At 38.5% G+C, this 21,481-nt stretch overlaps 1 protein-coding gene across 5 annotated transcripts; it reads right to left on the bottom strand.

Annotated features, from left to right (window-relative positions):
- Positions 1-548: 548 nt before the first annotated feature.
- GEN1 (GEN1 Holliday junction 5' flap endonuclease) lies at positions 549-21,465 on the bottom strand. Of its 5 annotated transcripts, none has more exons than XM_069011627.1 (14): positions 21,083-21,465; positions 17,129-17,326; positions 15,815-16,001; positions 14,308-14,484; positions 13,054-13,164; positions 11,031-11,104; positions 10,450-10,541; positions 9,478-9,628; positions 9,324-9,360; positions 9,147-9,227; positions 8,254-8,384; positions 5,412-5,473; positions 4,738-4,881; positions 549-4,510 (listed from the first exon to the last, which is right to left on the bottom strand). In XM_069011627.1, the coding sequence occupies exons 2-14, from the start codon at positions 17,287-17,289 to the stop codon at positions 3,111-3,113; spliced, it is 2,808 nt and encodes a 935-aa protein (XP_068867728.1). In that variant the 5' UTR covers positions 17,290-17,326; positions 21,083-21,465; the 3' UTR covers positions 549-3,110. The 5 variants fall into 5 exon arrangements, with proteins under 5 accessions (XP_068867728.1, XP_068867727.1, XP_068867729.1 ...); XM_069011626.1 differs by having other exon boundaries at positions 21,145-21,465; XM_069011628.1 differs by having other exon boundaries at positions 21,309-21,465.
- Between the last annotated feature and the right edge of the window lie 16 nt (positions 21,466-21,481).

Genomic DNA, 21,481 nt, shown 5'->3' with positions numbered 1-21,481 from the left:
GTAACTAGCAAAAGATTTATTGCATTCATCAAAATTTTGTGTTTGTTAAGCAGGTTCACACGTGGATAAGTATTTCAGTACTCTCTATCAATGGGAAAATGTCAGTGGGATACAGAGACCTTGAGAGATGGGTTTTTTTTTCTAGCTCTCTACGTATATATTCCATGTAAACAGCATTTATTTTACTTTCTTGTTGATTGTGGACCTGAAATAAGTGTGCTTCAATCCTAAACAAAGCCAAGTAAACGGTTCCCTTTGTCAAGATATGCTAAACAAATGAGCTGCACTTAATGTTTAATACTGTTTAGAAGTGGAAATAATGATATTTATACTGCTAAGGTAGAACCTACAGCTCTGCTCTGTATCTCTGTGAGCATCATTCAAGCTAGAGGGATGCCAGCATGTGGAGTGACAAACCAGGTAAAGTACTCGGGCTGGGACAGCAGCTGTGCAGAAAACCTTTCAGAAAACTACTTCAAGAACGATGGGCCCCTTACCTGCCCCACCTCCATAGTAGGTACACTTTCATTCCTTTTTATGAAGCACCTGGTAAAGTCAATTCAGACAGATCAGGAAAGATGATAAATGAAAATCTATTCAGGCTCATGAGGTTGATGTATCAATTGATTTATTCTTACAGGCAGTTTAACATAATCCTGTAGAAATATTCCCTGCAGAAGAAAGTCACCTTAAACCCCCTCAATCTATTTAAACATCATTCTCACAAGTGTGAGATGTTGCAAAGCAGTCAGCAGAGTAAAAAGCTCCAAAGAAAAATCATCCCTAATCCTTAGACTGCGTAAATTACATAAAGATGAGAAATCAAAACACTTTAAAAACTTTAATTACCCTTCTGTAATGAATCACAAGTTTAATTCAAGCAATAGTCACCCCCAATGATAAATGTTTTTATTTGCTGCAATGAGCAGCTACAGCCTAAATAGAGGGTGCATCATACACAGTTGTTTTTTCACATCTGTTGCTCCTTCTCTAGTGGCAGGAAACTGGCACAAAATTTGGATTTCATATGAATTCCATATGCATTCCATATGAAAAAAATTGAAAATTTTCTGCTTTTCATGCTTGAACTGGACTTGTGAAACCAGATTAATTAGTAGGAAAAATCAGCAACATAACATTTTTTCCTCTGCAGTTCTTAATATCTTATATCTCATTTCTGACTTCCATCCACAAAATATGAACTAGTCATAATTCTGGCACAGTATTTTCATCTCCTCATCCTTTAAAGCAGTCATCCCAAGCAGATTTGGAAAGCAAAGCAAATTCCCTCCAAAAACCACTCTGGCTCCCCAATTCTAAAGAAAGCTCTAAACCACAGACATCCACACATTGTGGGTGAAATTGAATGATCCCCCAACAAAAGAGCACATTCCCATACCCTGGGAGGGAACAAAATCTAGGTTGTTCATGTGTTGTTGGCATTTTTATTAATGAAAATTTAAACTCTTGATTTCAACTTTCAGTATTCAAAATCATCAGCAAGAAAAAAAAAAAAATTATACATAACCGAGAACAATGTTTTTCCACAAAAAACCCCCCACTCAGATCTCTCCATTACTGTCCACTGAATAAGGAATGGTTCCCTGCCCATGGCACAGGGGGTGGAACTAGATGATTTTAAGGTCCCTTCCAACCCAAACCATTCTGTCATGCTATGCATCTCTCCATTTACAGTTCCCAGGTGACTCTTACTCTCCTTCACAATACTATTCTTCCAGCTGGGTGCTTAAGAGTCTCCACAAAAGAAAGACCATCTCCAAAACGGAAAATAAGTTTCCAGTATTTTTGATTTTTTTTCTTATTTCTAGAATACATTTCTCATTTGGAAAATCAAATATAAATAAAATTTTCCATCTACCCACAGAGTAAACTAAGAAACTCCCATTTTGGCTATCTATAAGCTACCAATGTCTTCCTTAAACAAATCTGGAATTCAGCTTCCGAACTTGGTCTTTCACCATTATAAAGAATGGGCATTTTCTCTAAGGCACAGATATTCTAAATTTCTCTTGTTAACAATATATCTTGGCAAGAGTCATCTTCCTTCTGGCTGGTGCACAGAAAGAGTTACAAAGAAATATAGACAAGGAGGCATTCCTTCAACAGGCAGTTGAAGACAACTTTTTTTGGTGTATGAACAGAGATTGCTTCTATAATAAAGATGCAGGAAGAGCACCTTCAAAACTATAATTATACTCAGGTCTCCCCTTTTAAAATAACCCCAAATATTTACATGATATTATTCAAAGAATTTGCAATATGATAATTAGATTTTTCTGTAACTTAACTTTCACTCTGTTATGAATTGAAGTGAATGTTAGATGGGATTTCAACCTTCTTTAAGAAAAAATGCCCTAAACTGTAACTGATTAATTAAAACAGTCATCAAATTCTTTAAATATTAGATATGACAGCTATAAAACCAGAGTATCTTTTCATGGTTTATTCCACCCTTTGGAAGAGGCACACCCCCAAAGAACAGCTTATTAAGGGGCATGGGAGATGCAAATTTAGCTACTGTGCAAGGCACATCTGCTGTGTGCCTCTACTTGGTCCTTCAGAGATCGGCAACACAACCAGAAACACAGGATTTCAAAACCCATTTCAAAATTTGCAAAAATTAAGTTAGTGGAGCAGAATGGAGAATTTCAGTTAAAAATGCTGCATCACTTTGTCTTATTTAGAGTATCCAACAGCACTGCAGGCACTATTCTCGTAAGTGTGTTTATAAGCAAGACTAATAGCTGTACACAAAATCCTCCCAATTGGTAGGGAAAAAACCCCTTATTTCTTAAATAAATCTCCCTCATCCTTGCATATTGTATCCTGATGCTTATGTATCAAGTTCAGAATGTAAATACAGCCAGAATAACTGCTACTTGCCTACAATCAACTGTTTGGTACTCTTGTTAACATTATAGTTTCAAACTTCAGCTCCAGTGACAGCACTTCCTATCCATCAAAACTGTGTCCACATAAAATTGATAGAGCATACTGCAGAAACTTCAGGAAAGAACTCTTCAAGAACTGACAGTTAATCGATAGTTAACTGATAATTAATTGTTATCATAATCTATTTTATGGAAAGCCTAATTGATTTTGATTCTTCCTTTCAGTCTTTCAGAGAGGGGAAGGGGACTGTCTGCCCATGCGTAAGTCAGAACAGCCCTTTTGTCCTGCTGTGTGGGATCAGAACCCAATCTCTCAACTGGTTGCTCTGGACTTTGGGAACAATTAACTTCCTGTACAGAGGCTGGTTTTGGAGATACCTGAACTGAGAAGCTATTAACATCTTTCTTTAAACTGGTAGTTTTCTTCTTCCCCTTAATTGTAAGGGCTGAGTCACTGTTTGTCCTTTTGCTAGTAACAACACTACTCCTTTTCTCGGTAAAACATTTTTTAAACTGGCCAGGGTTCAGTTGCCTTTTCTGCTGCTCATAAATCAGGATTTTATCCACGTGCCCCTCATCACTGTCTTCGCTAGAAGAGCATCTGTTCTGACAGACACTCTTTTTAGAAGAAGCTTTCCAAGTAGTTTCAATACAGGCTTCTTTAATGTGACAACCAGTTGCATCTGCTGGCTTTTGAGATGCTGGAAGCATGTCACACCCAGGATGAAGAGTCTCTGTTGTTCGCCCACTGAAGGCTAGAGATGTTGAACTGCTTATGTAAGGGCCTTTTTGCACCATTTCAGCCAGGATGTCAGCTTTTTTGTACTCATCTGGATAGATATGCACGCTGGATTCACATGCAGAGTTTTCTGAGAGAACATTTTTACTTTCCTGCACTGGTTTATTTAATTGACATGAGGAAGAGACGTAGTTCCTATCAGGATGCAATGTTTCTTTTGCTTGTTTAAAACATTTCAAAGACTCCAGTTGCATTACATCTTCAGATAAAGGCTGTGAGGGAATGGGAGCCTTCTTCAGTATTTGCTCACTTAAAGACCACTCCTGAAGTTGTCCCATAGCAACATTTGAAAACAAATCATCTTCACTATCTGAATGCATATCAGACTGTGCAACATCTGAATATTCTGAGCTATTTCTTACTGTTTCACGACCTAGTGGATGTGAGTGTTTTATGCATGTGGTTAAGTCAGCTGCTGGATCATGGTCATCACCCCGATGGGCTGGTGAAGTGCTGAAGGAGGGTCCTTTCCCATCAATACTGCTCAGCTGCAGACCAGCTGGTACAGAGGATGATATCTCTGAATATTTAGTGCTTTGTGAGGGCACAGATGAGTCAGCAAGAGCAGCTGATGCTGGCATGTGAACTGCTGTTAGGCAGGAAGCTGCAGCTAATGCTGCATCTTTTGATCCAGTACTTCTCTGCTGGGTCTGGTCTTCTGAGGGAGCTTTTGTATTTGACATGGAGTGTTTCACAGGAAGAATTCTGTTTGTCGGCTTTAAATTAATTTGAGACAGAAGATTAGTAACTTCATCGCAAGCATTTGGTAATTCCTTTTCTTCTGGTCTGTCTTTCCTTTCTGAAAAAAAAAAAAATAAAAAGTGCACTTCAAACAGCATAAAAATCACAGTTCAAGTTTCTTAGTGCTAAAGTATAGAATAGTAAGATTAAAGCATAGTCCTTGCAGGGTATCATGACCTCATCTTGTTTTGGCAGGATATTGTTCAGGAGTGGAAGAAATATTTTCTGCTTTTTTGCATTCTGGCAAGACCCAAAAAATCCTAAGAAATAAGCTGCTGGACTTACTTTTCTGTTTCTTCTGAAGAACTTCTGACTTTTCTTCTCGATAGAGGGCAACGACATCAGGATAAGCAGCCTGAAACAAAGACTCTTCTTCTATTGTGACTACAAACAACTCCACAGGCTCATCTTCTGGATCAACATAATGTTCTGAAAAAATAATGAATGTACTTTTGATATGAATATACACACATCAAAGCAGGGAATGAAAAACCAAACGGCACAGATTTGAGTACAAAGAATAGTATGATAATTGAGATTTACCTACAAGTGAAGTCTTTTTCTTCCTGCCAGTCTCCTGGTACAAATGGACACACTACAGGGAGGAGTCTGGCAGCATAGAAAATTTTCTAGCTAGTAAATAGTGACAGCTTCAGGTACACAGTGAAATAAATTAAGAAATACACAGTTCAGATCTTATTAACATGTACCAGAAAAAGTCGCTGAAGACTGAGTCCCTTGCTTTCTAGGTAATTCTTTTTCTCTTTAAAGCATTGCTTTTACTTTCAGGGTATATGAAATTTGAAGCACATTTTCTGTTGTTTCCAGAGAACAGTTTCCAATCTCACCCACAATTTACTGCCTCAGAGTGTTGCCAAAGTGTTGTCCTCTCTAAAGCTTGATTTTATCTTTTTCTATGAACTGTTTTGTTCCATAATGTACACAGAAACCAGACCCACCTGGTTTTTGCCATTCAATTTCAAAACAAGGACTTCCATTTTTAATACGTGTCTTAACAATCCTGTAAGAAGAGAAAAGTCCATTAAATGGCCCAAATCTACGAACATATTTCAATTTTCTAATTTGGATGATTCAGAGAAAAAAAACCTTCTCATGAAACTGAGATTTCTACACCTTTTAAAAAAATACACCACTCTGTATACAGTGATATTTGGACTACAGACTTAAGCCCTGAAGCATTTTTATTTCTTTTAACACTCAGAAGACCACTTACACAAAAAAAAAAAAAGTGCTTCTGTAGAAGACAAACATAATGCAGACTTCTACAAACATCAGGTTTAGTATGTTCAGCTGACCTGCCTGAAACACAGATCCTGCTTGACCAACCTGATCTTCTTCGACTGGGTGACCCACCCAAGGGGATAAGGGAAAGGCTGTGGATGTCATCTGCCTAGACTTTAGTAAAACATTTGATGCCATTTCCCACAGCTTTCTCCTGAAGAAACTGGCTGCTCATGGCTGGGTTAAGAACTGTTTGGATGGTCAAGCCCAGAGAAGGGTGGTGAGTGGAGTTACCTCCAGGTGGAGGCCAATCACTGATGGGGCTCCCCAGGGCTCAATACTGGGGCCAGTCTTGTTTAATGTCTTTATCAGTGATCTGGATGAGGGGATCAAGGTCACCCTCAGTCAGTTCACAGATGACACCAAGCTGACTGGGAGTGTCGATCTGCTGGAGGGCAGGAAGGGTCTGCAGAAGGATCTGGACAGGCTGGATTGATGCTGAGGCCAATGGTGTGAGGTTCAACAAGGCCCAGTGCCAGGTCTCACTCTGGGGTCACAACAACCCCTGCAGTGCTACAGGCTGGGGAAGAGTGGCTGGAAAGTGACCAAGATGAAAAGGATCTGGAGGTGTTGGTCAACAGCAGCTGAACATGAGCCAGGTGTGCCCAGGTGGCCAAGAAGGCCAATGGCACCTGGCCTCTATCAGCAGTAGCGTGGCCAGCAGGACCAGGGCAGTGACCCTGTACTTGGTGGCACTGGTGAGGCCACACCTCAAATCCTGTGTCCATTTCTGGGCCCCTCACCACAAGAAGGGGTGGTAATGGAGGGGCTGAAGTGCGTGCAGGGAAGGACAATGGAAGTGATGAAGGGTCTGGAGCCCAAGTATGAAAGGAGCAGCTAAGGAAGCTGGAGGTGTTTAGTCCAGGGGCACCTTACGGCTCTCTGCAACTGCCTGAAAGGAGGTTGTAGCCAGGTGGGGGTCAGTCTCTTCCCTCAAGTAACAAGTGATAAGCCAAAGGAAACGGCCTCAAGCTGTACCAGGGGAGGACCAGATTGGATAGTAGGAAAAATTTCTTCACAGAGAGAAACATTGAAACAAACTGCCTAGGGAAGTGGTTGAACCACCATCCCCAGAGATGTGTAGATGTGGCACTGAGGGACAGGGTCTAGTGATGGACTTGTCAGTGTCAGGTTAATGGCTGGACTTCTCCAAATTAAATGATTCTCTGATTTTAAGATACTAATGGCAGAGAAAGCTGTGGCCCTGGACAGTAATTTTTTGAATGACCAGAAAGGGTCATTTATATCTTTTGCATGAGAACATGAGGAGAGAGAGAACTTGAACTGACCAGGGACAGCCACTATGGGATTTTTCTAAAGACTATCTACATCCCAGTTTAGTAGGTTCCTATGTGTGAAGAGTAGGATCATGCTGATCCTGCTGAACCCTTACTGCATCTTTAAATACTTGTTAACAAAAGAAATCTTTGAGAGCACGCATTGTCTTTTAAACTCTTGAGACACTAAAAAGTGTTATAAACAGAGAATGCCAATGAGTTCATTCATTGAGATAAATGCTGGTAATGTACCTTGCCAATCTATTTAAAAAGCATCTCCCAACCAGTCTCCCCAGTCTTTTGAAAGATAACGCTGAATAGAACAGCATCTCTGGAAGTAATAATTCATGACTATGACACATCAACCCAGAAGAGATACTATCACACCACTATTGACTGTCCTCCTGTCCTCCAAGAATTAATGTCTAAAAATCTTGACCAGCATGGAAAAACCACTAACCTTGTTCCAACAAAAGAATTAGGGGGGCAGAGGGAATTTGGGTTTCATTTGAGAAATGAAACCATCAGATAAAGTCACAATTCCCTTCACACAGTGAAGTTCAGATCTGCTAACAGATACTATAGATTCTAAAAGTTTACTTAAGTTTAAGAAAAGATTAGATCATAAAAAAATAAATTACATTGAGGGCTGATAGAATAAGAAAATACTAATTCCGGCTCTGAAAATTCCAGAGTAACACAAACATGGATGGTGGGAATTATTCTGGGAAAAAGTAATTACATGCTTATATGCTTTTTTCCCCCCTGCATGTCCATTTTTAGTAACAGTATACTTGGCCATTTTTACATTCCTAAATGCAGCAGTCCTCAATGAAATGCAGTTTTGACACATAATACAATGACAGCTGGTAGGTCTGATAAGCAATCAGAGACTATGATGCTCATTTCTAAGCCTGAGCTCTTTGAGACACAGAATTGAATTAAACTTCTGCTAAGAACCTGAGCAGAGGACCTAGGCAGATCCAAGGAAAAGGAACAAGGAGCAAGCATAGAACACAAGCACTGCCAGTTAGAATGAAAGGAAACTTCTCTATGTATTTATTACTTTGTGCAGCAGTAGTAGGATTGGTGCACTGATGTGAATTTTTAACCTCTATTCAAAACAAGCAGAAAGTTTGAAACAAAGATGGAAAAAAACCTTGTGGTTTTGCTCTGTCAACAGAAGTAAACATATTAAATTCAAGTAATCAAACTACATTACCGTATTGCCTGCAGCTGTTTTGAGTCAATGTATCCAGATTTTCTCTGGATCATATCATAACATGTCAACAGTGCTAACAGCTTCTTACAAGCATAATGTTTGGTCCATTCCATTTTTTCTGAAGCAAATATCTGTTCATATACAAAAAAAACCAAAACCAAACTTTAAACTTTTCTTTATTTTGTTAGATATCATGCTTAGACAGTTATGCAGTTGGGACACGAGAATAAATAATTAAAATACCTAGGGTGCTTTTATACATTAAAAGGGTAGGGAACAGCCATCCCTACCAGGGCACATTCATCAGCTCTCAGTGACAAGCCAAGGGAACAGTTGTGTGGTGGCAGCAGAAGGGATAAGACAGTTGTTAAACACCTTGTCAGACTCACGTCAGCTCTGCAAGGAGCTGTGAAAGTTACAGATGTCACATGTGAGAGAATGAACATGGACTCTCATTAAAGCCACACTGTTTAACTGTGGTCTACTACACTATCCATAACTCTTACACTGCCATCAATCCCAAAAAATGAAACATTGTAAGGGATACGATTTTGCCAATAAAACCAAGTAAAAAGCCTTCCTAAAAAACAATGATAATGTGCATATATTAATACCCTCACCCCCTTCTAGTAAATACTGGACAATGAAAAACAAACACAAATGAGCTTTCTCTTCATTCCACTTTTCTATCCACCTATTTACAGCAACTGATTTTTTCCAAAGTCTTCAATTTTAGGCTTTCAGAACAGTGAAGTATACTAAGATGTTGTAGCAAGATTCTTTAATTCTTATTTTGAGTAAAATTACCAGTGAATATCACAATTATCACAGATGGCTTCCTTAGTAATAAACAAAAGACTACAAAGCAGAATATCCAATATTTTGTTATATACCTGAAAGGACAATAAATTTGGCCTTTGACATTCCTTTATGCTGATCAATTTGTTCTTGTTTACAAGAAACTCTTGGATAACCTTGAGATAAAACATAAAAGACACAGCTTAGGAAAGGGCAGAAAACTGAAATTTCAACTAATCGATTAAAAAAATTTAAGTAGGCTTGTTTGTTACCTCAGAGAATGGAAAGCCCTCACAACTCTTGGCTTTTCTGCAGGTAAAACAAATGTGTTAGGTACTGAAGGCAAATGGGAAAAATGCAGAATATAAATGCTCACCCTGCACACAAATGCAGGGAAAAGCAGTTAAATTTTCAGGCCATTCCTACTTTCTGATACTGTCCTCCACTGCATTTGCTTGTTTCACTCGCTCCAACTGATGCCATGCACAAGGGCAGCAGTGTTTGGAGTCACTGGGTTTGCAGCATCTCACAGTTTCACAGATTTTACATCCATTGTGCTCATGTTCCTTGTAAGATCCTGTAGCAACAGACACATGAAGTGAGGAGAAAAAGGCTTTCCAAAATCTCCAAACCTATAAAGTCAATATCACAAATATAAAGCTCAGAACACATATGAATCCAATGTGATAGCAGCTGTAAGCAGATCTGAGTGCATTAGCTGCATTTATGGATCTACAGTAAAAACTGAAAAAGACATGCAGACTTCTATTTTTCTGAAGACTTTTTCCCTCAACAGTTCCAGATCTTAAGCTGACAAGTTATTATCTAAAAATTACAGAAGTAATGTGTGATAACCTGGAAAACACATGTAAGTCATATATTTGAATCACACTTTTCCTTCACCAAATGATGGGTTTGAATGAGTTCACTGATCAAAGAGATGATACCAAAATGAAGGCCCTTGGGATTAATTTCTTTTTAAGAAACCACTGCTGCAAACCTCATCAATGCTAATGAGATTAGGTCCTCTTGATGTAGGACCAATTCAGGCAACAAAAGAAATAGCTGCTGAGCAGTATAGAGTATAACATGCTTTCTTTACTGATCATATTAAAAAGGTAAATATCTGGGATCCCACAACAGCATTGTGATAGCGTTCCATCTGCTGCTAACTAGTCTCACATTTGAAAAAAAAGTAGACCCAAGCCTTAAAAGTGTTAATATAAGGGTACATATATACAACATTGAAAATGTGAAGATGGAAGCTGAAAAGCATTTTTATTTCTAGTAGTAAAAAACCCCACATCCCAATAAAACAAAGAAAAACCATCACCCTCACCCTATAACAAAAAGTAAACAATTAGGCTAAAAGTACAACTCAGCTCTTTTCACACTGACCTGGATGATGGCACTCTGAACAGTGAATTACCCTTTTAACAACCAAAGGTGGATTATCATCATACTGAAATTGTTCCTTCCACTGCTCAAACCTAAAAGGATGATGTTAAAAGGATCAAGAAATATTTTTAACTTTCACACCTGAAACACTGAAAAATAATCTCTTTATACTTCTCAAGCATCTATCCAAGAAACAGTTTTCCAACCTATGAAACAGGGTTCTTTTAAGTACATTATATTGGATTTCTAGTATTGACACACACATTATGATAACAAACACAGAAAGCACTTGGTATCTCAAATCCTTATTCACAACCCAATTAAAAGTCTCTTATCAGTCCCTACAACTTTCACTCCAATATATCAACATATACCTGCTAGGTCAAGAGCTAGGAGTCAGCTAATGTTTAAAACAAGTAAGAGACTTGCCTAGCAAAACACCCAACTCCTTTAGCAAACACAAGGTAAGGAATGTGGTAATATCACCCTTAAATTAAAGTATTACAAATATTGTCCCGGAGCTGAAGTACATACTACTTAGTCTTTGAATAAAAATGTACTTATGTAACTTTCCATTTTACCTTTGCAGTAAGTTTTGACCTCGCAGAGTTTCAATTAACTTTAAAGCTTGTTCCTTCCCAACTCCTGGAATCCCCTACAGAGAAACACAAAACATTATTTAATTACAACAAAATATACATATTTGCACAAAAAACACCTTTATAATATTATGTAGAGAAATGACAAAAAGCGATTCCAGATGTTGAAAATAAATTGAGAAAAATATTTTTGACCAAGTTCTAAGGGCAGAGAAGGTAACAAATTACAGTTGTACTGCCAGTGTAACACACAAGCTGTTCTTATGCTCAGTAGCACCCTAGATAAAACAAGGCAAAGAAAGAAGGAGAAAGTAGTAATAAAATAGAAGATTCAGAATAGAGAAGTTACAGTGAAGTGGTGAAACACTGGCACAGGTTGCCCAGAGAGGTGGTGGATGCCCCATTCTGGAAACATTCAAAGGTCAGGTTGGAATGGGGCTCTGAGTGACCTGGTTTAACTGAAGATGTCGCTGCTCAGTACAGGGGGGGTGGACTAAGTGAATTTCAGAGGTGCCTTCTGACCCAAATTCAGTCTATGATTTAAAACACACATACTGCTTTCCAGTTCTTCTTTCCATCTTTACCCTATTTTGCCAAGAATCAGTAAAGTATATATATTACAGTATATACAAAGACTGTATTGAGTGTACTTTCTACATCATCATTACAAATAGATCTATACTTGTTCAGCTGTAATGGCAGAACTGAATACATGCAACCACATAAAATAAATCTACATTCCAAACCAAGTCCTCATTGGACTACAGTCATTCAAGTGGAATCAGATATTCAGCTTCTGCAAGGAAAGCATTGTTTTGATGTATTTTCAACAAAATAAGTGCAATTATAGCATGATATTCTCATTTACCTGTTCTGTCAGCCTCCATTCCCAAAGCACTCCTGTAATTCACCTTTCCTTCCTTTTAAGTTTCTGTCTTCATCTACTTTGCTGAGCTGCAATAACTCAAAGGACCTATCTGACATAATTGTGACACTTTAGGACTATATAAGAAGCTGGCATTCCAGGAGCTGCTTTGGTACAATAACCACTGATTATCCACTGGTTTTTTTTTTACTCCCTCTCTTTACACAGCAGTAACAAACTATTTAAAGATTCCTATAACAGAAGCAAAATTTAAAAAAAAAACCCAAAACAAACGCCCCTGCAAAAATAATGAAAGGTATGTGTTATTCCAGTAGTATCAGTTGTTTAAAGGACAGTTTTATCAAACTGGGACACAATTACTTAAGAATAACTAGATATCCACTGTAAGCCTGAATGGGAGCAACCACTGCCTGAAGTCACTACATGATAAACTGTACAGAAATCAAGTTTCATCCCACTTCTCTTCCCTTTCAAACAGCATTACAGTAGCTTCTGTTCAAAGTCTCAAAAAAGAATTCAGGAGTTTACAGGAAAGAAAAAAAGAAAACAGTGAAGTAGTAATGAGTGAGATTCCTCTCCATTAATTAGATAGACTTTCAAAGATGACTTCTAATTGTTTGTAAATTATGTATTTACAAACAATGGAACAGGAATACATCCAAATTGCATCCAGAACCACCTTTACTAATAACTATAGCTCAAAACCATCACTACTAAGTCCTCCAAACAGCACAGACAAAGCCATTTTTTCTCATTTTCCACAGCTACTCTGCCAGGGATGCACTTGTATATGATTTGTTACAAAGCATCCTCACAAACAATGGAGTTCTCACACTCTGGCTCAATGTAATCAGCATCTGAACTTTTGCCTTCACTTCCATTATAAGAAAGGTTTGGAACAATACAAAACAGTCTTAGAAAGACTGATGTTCATGAACCACTTTGAATATCTTTAGCCTTTCACAAACAGAATTTACAGCGACTTGCTACGCACATTCTACTGGATCTCAGTAATCAGGCATTGCATACAGCTTTGCCAGCATGCACATCCCCCTTGATACACTTTGTTGCTTTTCAAGACAGTGCAAGCACCTAATAAAAAATAATTATATTGCTTACCTTTGGAAGATAATCACAGCCCAGAAGAACTGCTAGCCCAATCAAAGACTCTCTGTCACAACCAAGTTTCTCCTTAATAGAGGACATTGTGTAACAGTCAAGATGTGGATCCTGCAAGAGAAATTCATTGCACATTATTTCTGCTACATCAGGGAAGGAACTGCCCTGAGTCACGTTCAGTTGTGATTGCTTACTCACCCCTATTCACCCACACCAAAGGAATCTTTGAAGGGTAAAGGGACTCAAAACCAAAATGAAAACTTGATTAACATTAATCAAAACATAGGCCATCGCCTTTTCCTCAAAAATGACAAAAAAAATCCCCACACAAACCAACAACCCAAAGTGATTCATTTTTCTAGAACAGATGACCCTGACAGACACACGCTCACAAATTATTTTTTTATGCTTATTTATATATGTAACTAAGCACACCTGAAAGACTAAGCTTGCCTTCATTGTTGGTGATAAATTGCAAAGAGGCTGAATGAAAGAACCAGGTCAAGGAAGAACTCAAACATGGTGTCTCTAAAGCAAATAACCTTCCATCAACTTTAATTTTTTTTTTAATAGTAGTTTTTTAAAAAAATTTGTAGTGCACTTCTTTTGTTCTACTGATTTTCTCATCTCTCTGAAGTATTTTCTCAACAAGTCTTTTAGATGAACACTATAAATTACAGAAATTTGGGCTAGCCTTTCACCAGTTCTGGAAAATTGTATTCTTAACAAATGAACACTTCAGCTCAAGGCCATAAATTATTTAGGTTTTTGAATGACCACAACAACTGATTATGATACAGATGTACAATCCCTACCCTATTCATGTTCAATGGGGATGAACAGAATTAACAAGTATATTCGTATTAAAATGAACCTGTAAGATGCAAGTATGGGAACACTTATTAGACCCAGGAGGCTGACCACTCCCATATGACCTAAGGGTAAAATTTCTAAGAAGCAACTACTTCACTCAACTTCTCCACTGTAAAGAAGGAAACAGGAAAAGTTTGCTATTTAGCTTTATAAGAGACACCACAGGGTACTACAAACACAGGCAATATTACCCTGTTCTCAGTAGTTTTGCTCTCCTAGCCAATACAAGAATTACCAATGAATCAAATTTATTTTAAACAAACCCAGCTACTGCAAGGTAAGTTTAATAACATCTAAGCAGTTTTTTCAAGTCCCTTTCTTTCGGTTTATGTTTCTATAATGAGTCTATAGCAAGGATGAGAACAGGGTGAGGTACATTACCTTAGCATTCATGGCAAAGTTCCTATAAACTGTTTGAGCTCCATACAAGAAAACATCTCCATCATTGGTAATGCAGCCATCAACATGTCCTTTTGCATTTAGGTATGCACACATTGCCTCTGCTTCTCCAGCTGCTTGAACCCAAGGGACACCTAAACACTCCAGCAGTTCAAGACACTAGAAGAAGGAAGACAAAAGGAAAGACATTGAATGCTGAGCTATTAAACTCAGTTATTAGCATGCATTTTCTCAGACACAAGTACATATAAAAACTGCTACTCTTGTACTGCCTATGTAATACTACATCAATGAAAGCACTAATGCAGCAAAAATAGTTTAGTTTCTTGTAACAATGAAAAGTAAATGTGCACAAAGAGCTAAGAATTAACTACAGGACTTGAACACAGCATGATTAATGGGCACCCCTTCACAAAAACCTTTTCATTGTAAATAGATATTCAGGATGTTTTCAGAAGAAGAGTAGCAAAGGAATATTTATCTTTGTGAAGCAATACTGTTCAGTCAAGAAGTAATGCTGAGCCAGAATAGACATCTTCCAACAGGTGCCAAACTCCCCGAGAATATCAAGCACAGAAGTATGATGCTGTCATCCTACCAAGACTGGGCCACTGTATAAGACACATCGATACATACTTACCAATTTCAGAGAAAATAATTTATTTCAGAATTTAACAATAAACATGAATTGGTATATACAGCATAGTGAAGCCCTGAATGTCCATAAATTCCACTTCATAAAATTCTGAATAGACAAAAATGGTTAATGGGAGTGTGAGGATACAAAGAAGTATGGATACCAACACCATAGAAGAACAGTAAAGTTAAATTTTGCAATAAATACTCAATTATGGTTGTCAACCACAATAGCACAACATGCACGGGAACATGTTGAATGAGAAAATTATTCTGACACTGTTTCTCTTCTACAACACTTAATAGATGCTGTGAGGCCTGCCTTCAAAGGTGCACATTCCTTCAAACCTCAAACGTTAGGGGTTAATGACTCAAACAATTGGCCATTTGCAAAAGCAGCAGGTGCTGTGCTGAGGCCAGGTTTGCACCTCCCAGCTGAAGAGGAGGAGTTTTTGGGTGTGTGCTGGTGAAATCTCTGATCCAGTATGACAAAAGGGGGGCACACCCACCATGGGAGGATGACCACAACAAACCAGCCTTTGTTTAGCAACAAGCTGGTTTTTGAGCTGGGTGAGGCCAAAAATAAATAGATCCTGTGAGGTGGGATAATGCTTTTTATCGTTCAGATTTCCTCCCTTGCACAACTGGCTCAATGTAAAAGATGTACAGACCAGTCTTTCAGTGTCATTTCACCCTAATCTGCCCCACGGGATCTATTAACAAGAACCTCAGTTACCTGGCCTTCAGGGATGGGTTGTAACAAATGATACTAATTATTTCAGGTTCCTGTATTTGATTTGGTTAAGATTTCTTTCTATCACAATAAAAATACTTAAAACACTCAGTTACTCACCTCTTTTAACATGGCTTTAAATAAAGATCTCCCTGTTCTTGCAGCTCCAACTTTCTTTGAAGGTCCATAGCGCATCTCATTCCTCTTGCTCATGGTGTCTGCTTTCAACCTGGGGGCCTCTCCTTCCATGACAAACACTAGTTTAATTCCCATTGATGTAAAGAAAGAGAACCGAAAAAATAGGTTTCTGCAATAAAGCAAAGTGTTCCATAAGCTGTACTATTTGTGAAGCCTGATTTCTTCAGACATTTTCCTTATATCCCCTGTATTTTCCTGAGCCTACCTCTGGAAAAATCCTAGCATTGTCTTCACATCTTATGGTTCTCTCACCCCCAAGCTAAACAAAGCCTTGATCTATATTCCTGTCTTTGGTTGAAGTTGTCATATTATGAAATTGTAGCAGCTTTACAAAATTCCCAAGAAAATACCGCTAAAGGACAGGAAAGATCTTTTCTGGGCATAAAGATGTAAGCAAACTTAAAAGGCTTAATAAAAAAAAAACATTCAATATCCAAAATCTGCTTGCAAACACATATTCACATTGATTATTTTATATCAAATATTAATCCCAAATCTATCAATACAGGTACATCTGAAGGGGTGCCTGAATTACCATGCCAATTTATTTCATATGCAAAACAGCACCACTGATGGGTGGGATTTTACAAGACTGCCATAATAAATATTTGGACTACAACAGTAAAATTAACAGAAGTCATATCAAACAGCATATGCTTTCACCAGTAATTCCAGTATCAACCTTTCAAAAGGAGTAGATCATTTATATCTCTTCGACTGACATGGAGAGACCATTACTCTAGATTTAATTTTACAGTTACTACTGGCAAAAAACAGTAAGCTGGTCTTTTGAGGTTAGTTCTATTTTCACAAATGATGTAAAAAAATCAATCCATACATTAAGTTACTCCAAAATACAAATTCTCAAAAAAAATGCACTGATGAAAATTGCTGTATATTTTCATTTTTGTCAGCACTGTATGTAGAAAACAGCAGTTGAAGTTATAGATGCTTAGATATGCTCATTCCTTGGGTGAGTCATTTAAATTAAAAATATGCATATTCTTCAAGATTGTTCAAATGCCTGAAGAATGATTTAAACATATTTAATTCAACATGGCACTCAACTCAGAATTAACTTCAAACCTTCTACATATGTAGCATAAGTGATAACTGAATCAAAACACCAGTCATCTGAATTTCAGAGCTACTCTTAGAAGTCTTTCGAGTAAGTAGCATATTTAAAATATACACCTCCAAGACTTTTGGCTCGAAGAATTTATATGGATGCCATACCTGAGATGTGGCTTGGTAACTACTCCAATCATCTTTTTAACAGTCTGTGCTTCACAAACCCACAAGCTTAAATCAACAGCAAGCGTTTTCCCTCTGAGACTACTCAGGTTGACAGGCTGTCTCACAGGCTCAAGGATTTGCCACAGATAAGTCACTCCCATAGTTTCAGCTTCCTTGTTGTCAGAATGCAGACTTTAGCTGTGAAGACCAAACAAAAATAGTTTCAGAATATGACATGAAGTATTATGAATGTGAGGTTCTGAAAATAGATGTTTGCCATTACCAGTTCTACTTTTATTATCCAAGAACACTTGCAACCAAGTCTTCTAAGTGAAGTGACTCCAGTTCACAGACGGTTTATTACTAAATACCTTCTTTGGATTGAACAGTTGCATTACTAGTAAGCTGAACATAAATAAAAAAAAAACCTCGGTTGAGGAAAAGAAAAAAAATAAACAATGAAAAAAATACTAATTTCCATGTGTCCCTTACATACACACAATCCAAGTTTAATTTAAAAGACACTGGATTCCTGAAGGAATTACTTCCTGATTTGAGGTAGGATTCACATTAAAATTTTCTGTTCAAACAGAAGTATCTTACAGCTATTTGAGGAATATTTACAATGACAACACAATTTAAACTTTCCTTGCATTCCAAGATGATACAAGAAGGGTCAAGACCCCGAGATTCTGGCTGGGGAAATTAAAGCTGGAGTTCAGAAAAGAATGACGGTATTGCAGTGGTTGCTCACAGGTTGCAGACATTTTTAGCATCCAGCTGGCATACTGCCCTACTGCTTTAATCCAATGCTGGTGGAAGCCTCTCTGAGCAGGGAATCAGCACTGATTGGCACTGAAATTTGGGACGAGAACTCCAATGCAGTACTAGTAAGAAGGCATTACTTTATTCTGGCCCTGGATGCCTGGGGAATAGCTCCTCCCAACAAACCCAACGTGCACGCCTGGCTCAAGATGGCACACCCCTTTCTTATCCAGGGATATCAGCGTTCATCAGAAAATTGTTATGTTTCTGAACAAATTATTACTTAAGGCAGGCACAGAACCCAAATTTACTACTTTGGGCAATCACAGAGCCCTTAAACAGGACTGGGCCAACTTGACTTATTACTATGCTCTCAACACAACATGATGACCTCGGACTGTCCCTTCCAACAGAAGTTTTGACATTTCTAACACTGTGATTGGAGAGAAACACCAGTTGTCATACATGAAATCCCTATTTGTGCTTGGTCTTTGCATATTAAGTGCTTTAATTAATTAATTTTGAGTTAAATATTTTCAAATTGAATGTTAAAGTTAACCCATCAGCCCAGGTACAAAAATCAAGTTCCATTATCAGTGTTTTCAATTGTTCAAAGTAGTTTATTAAGAGAGTTGCACCCTTCCCAGTTAAAAATTCCCAACTTAATGCTCCCTTTTCAAACTTCAAACCACCTGTACACCATAAGAGTTATCTTTCCTGTGTTTACTGTACACTTTTACAAGTGTTTTAAGATGTGCTGGATGTATTTTAATACTTTTTTTAGGTGTTTTTACTTGTACTTTGGTTCCAAGGCTAACTCCAAAAACCCCAGTTCTAACAGCCAGCATCTATTTTTAGCCCCATAGCCATTACCCTGTAGGCAAGCTCCACGGCAACCTGAATTTTAATGAAGGCATTTTAGCACCCTTATCTCAACTGATACCACCCCTCTGACAACGATGAGCCATTGGTGGACAGAGATGATCTGTCAAAGAGCGAGCACCAATCACTTTAAACCGAAGGGGCAGGCTGTGGGCGGAGCAAAGGCACTATAAAACAACGAGAGACAACGACACACCCTCTCTCTCCAGCCTAGCGGTGGTGGATGTCAGTGCTGGGAAGGCCTTACTCCTATTAAGGAGCCTTTAGTAATTTTTTTGCTTTTGGACCAGCCAAAAGCTAGCCTAGCACTGTAAGTCCTTTTTCTCTACCTGAGGTCCAGTGCTGTCTCAGCCAGAAGATCTCAAATCCCTGCGTTCCTGGGGCATACCATCTGTCGAGCCATAGGATCCCAAAATTCTGTATTTTTCTAATTTCTGTAATTTTTCCATTTTCAATAAATTATTTTAATTTTTTATTTAACTAAGAGTTGTCTCATTTCTCACACCAGTGCCTATGTTTTAGTGTGTCAATTTTGGTATTGTGCAACTAGCCCTACCTATAATGCATGCTAGTTAAAAACATACACCCATTAGGCAGTATATTTCTTTACCTTAGTTATACAGCTCCACTCTCCATGGTACCCCATTAACACACTCAATTTCTTCTGTTTTCGTTACTCTTCTGGTTTTCACACCTTGCCAGTTTTACACAAGGCCTGTAGTATATACTCTGCTTTCTCCCCTCACAATACCACTTAATTCCTGCACTTATTGTACAAAGTTTGTCTCATGCTTATTTATTTTCTCTCTTCTCCCCCAAAATTAGAATATAAAAATCAAATAAAATCTGGAATGTTTTTTCTTTGTGATTTTGACACTACTGTATACTCAGATAAACTAAAATGCTCCTTTGAATAAATCAGACTAGATGACATACCTGCTCTCAGAGATCTGCTTAAGATACATGAGGAGCTAATCCACTGTGTGGTCGCTCATATTTAACACCACAGTCTGTCAGAACAGCCAGCCTTTGGAGGGCGCATTCTTTTGTACTCTAATTTGGCTTTAAAGCAAGGCACCTATTCAATTCCAGGTTGTTTTTAAATCAAGTTCTCATGTTAAGATTTACTTTCAACAGAATTTAGGCCTCTAATCCATTTCTTTACTACAATCACTCAACCTCATTGTAGTTGTATGCATACAGAGCATAGTGGATTGCTTTGTTGTTATACGTCAAGCCATACAATTACTTAAAAAAACAAAGTAAGCATACAAATACAATTTCTTGAAGTCCAGGATGAACAACTTCCCTGATGCACAGGGGAGGTATCCATCCAAACCTTCCTGAAAGACAAGCACAATAAGGAGACAATAATAAGAAGACTCAGCTTCACTGAGAGAACACTTAACAAAAAAGGGAGTTGCCTTTTTGGTGTTATCATTTGGTTTCTGCCAGTCTGCATCAATACAATTTCTTAAAAAACAACTGTTAGTTTCTAAATATTGTTATGGAGTGTCACATGGTACTTAATTAATGGGACAGACAAATACACTGCAAACACCCTACGTTCCATTAATTAAAAATTTTAAAAAAGTATGTAAGTTGAAAACAAAAAAAAGGCTTTTTCATTGTCATAAAGTATAGCTATTTAAGGACTTAAGTTTCTCAAATCCCATTGAATATATATCTAAGGGTGAGTTCTAAAAGCCTGCCAAGACCTACCAGTCTTTGCTATCTTTGAGTCTATTTTGTAAAATACTTAAATTTGGATTCTGAATACAAATAGCTCAACTACTCGTAATATGAATGATATGTCTACTCGGATTTCATTTACGAGCTTCGTTCACCACAAGCCTCCAACACTAGAGAGATACCAACTTCCACAGAAGCAAGACTGAACTTGATTTATTTTCATGTAATTAGAAATCACTGAAGATCATTAACAGTAAACATTAACACCCCCCTACAAAACCTTCTCAATGTCTCTTTAGATCAGAATGCGCTAAAGTTATAAAGTTTTTATGTTTTATATCATGCTTTAAGACTACATTCTGCTCTACTAAGTTTTTTACACAGCCGGAAAAGCCAGTTACTTAAAAATAACTATAGAAATATAGAAAGCGTTTAACGCTGAAATTCAATTCATACAAAGATACTTTCACACATTACCAAGGTAATTTGCAAAGACCGCCATGCATATGCTTTACGTGTCACCCGGAGGCCTTTAAAAAGGAGGAAAAACAGGGGGAGGAAAAGAGCAGAAAGAAAAACACGGCTGAGGAAACACGAAAGCCCAGACGTTTTTACCAACTCTCCTCCTCTCTCTTTCTGTGCTCCCCCAGCGCAGCTTTGCCAATAAACCTGCGCACCCAAAGGACAGCAGTGGCGTGCTCCAGCATCTGCAGCTTCCTCCTCAAACGCCTACGGATTTTTCCCGCTGGATGAACACAAGCCCGAGCAGCTGCCCGAGAGCGAAGCGCCCGGACGCAGCGTTTGAAACTCCCGCCCCGCTGCGCCAGCGCTCCCCGCGCACCGCGCCCACAGGAACAGGCGTGCCCGAGCTCCCCGCGGGGTGCTCAGCCTCGGCTCGGGAGCGGGTCCGCCTCCGCTGGGACGAGCAGGGACTCACGGCCAGCCGGGTGCGAGGCCGCCGAGCTCGGTCGGACCCGCTCTACAGGAGCGACGGCTCCGCCCCCCCACACCCGA

The sequence above is a fragment of the Aphelocoma coerulescens genome, chromosome 3, assembly GCF_041296385.1.
Source record: "Aphelocoma coerulescens isolate FSJ_1873_10779 chromosome 3, UR_Acoe_1.0, whole genome shotgun sequence".
Taxonomy (NCBI): domain Eukaryota; kingdom Metazoa; phylum Chordata; class Aves; order Passeriformes; family Corvidae; genus Aphelocoma; species Aphelocoma coerulescens.
The sequence above is the reverse complement of the archived record's forward strand: the minus strand, read 5'-3'. Positions and strand labels throughout refer to the sequence as shown.

Excerpts from the sequence above, each read along its gene's own strand:
- GEN1 (XM_069011627.1), bottom strand. The coding sequence starts at position 17,289 with ATGGGAGTGACTTATCTGTGGCAAATCCTTGAGCCTGTGAGACAGCCT. Across the intron at positions 10,542-11,030 it reads GGTCAAAACTTACTGCAAAG|GTTTGAGCAGTGGAAGGAAC; the intron begins GTAAAATGGAAA and ends TCATCCTTTTAG. Across the intron at positions 9,629-10,449 it reads TTCAGAGTGCCATCATCCAG|GATCTTACAAGGAACATGAG; the intron begins GTCAGTGTGAAA and ends CTGTTGCTACAG.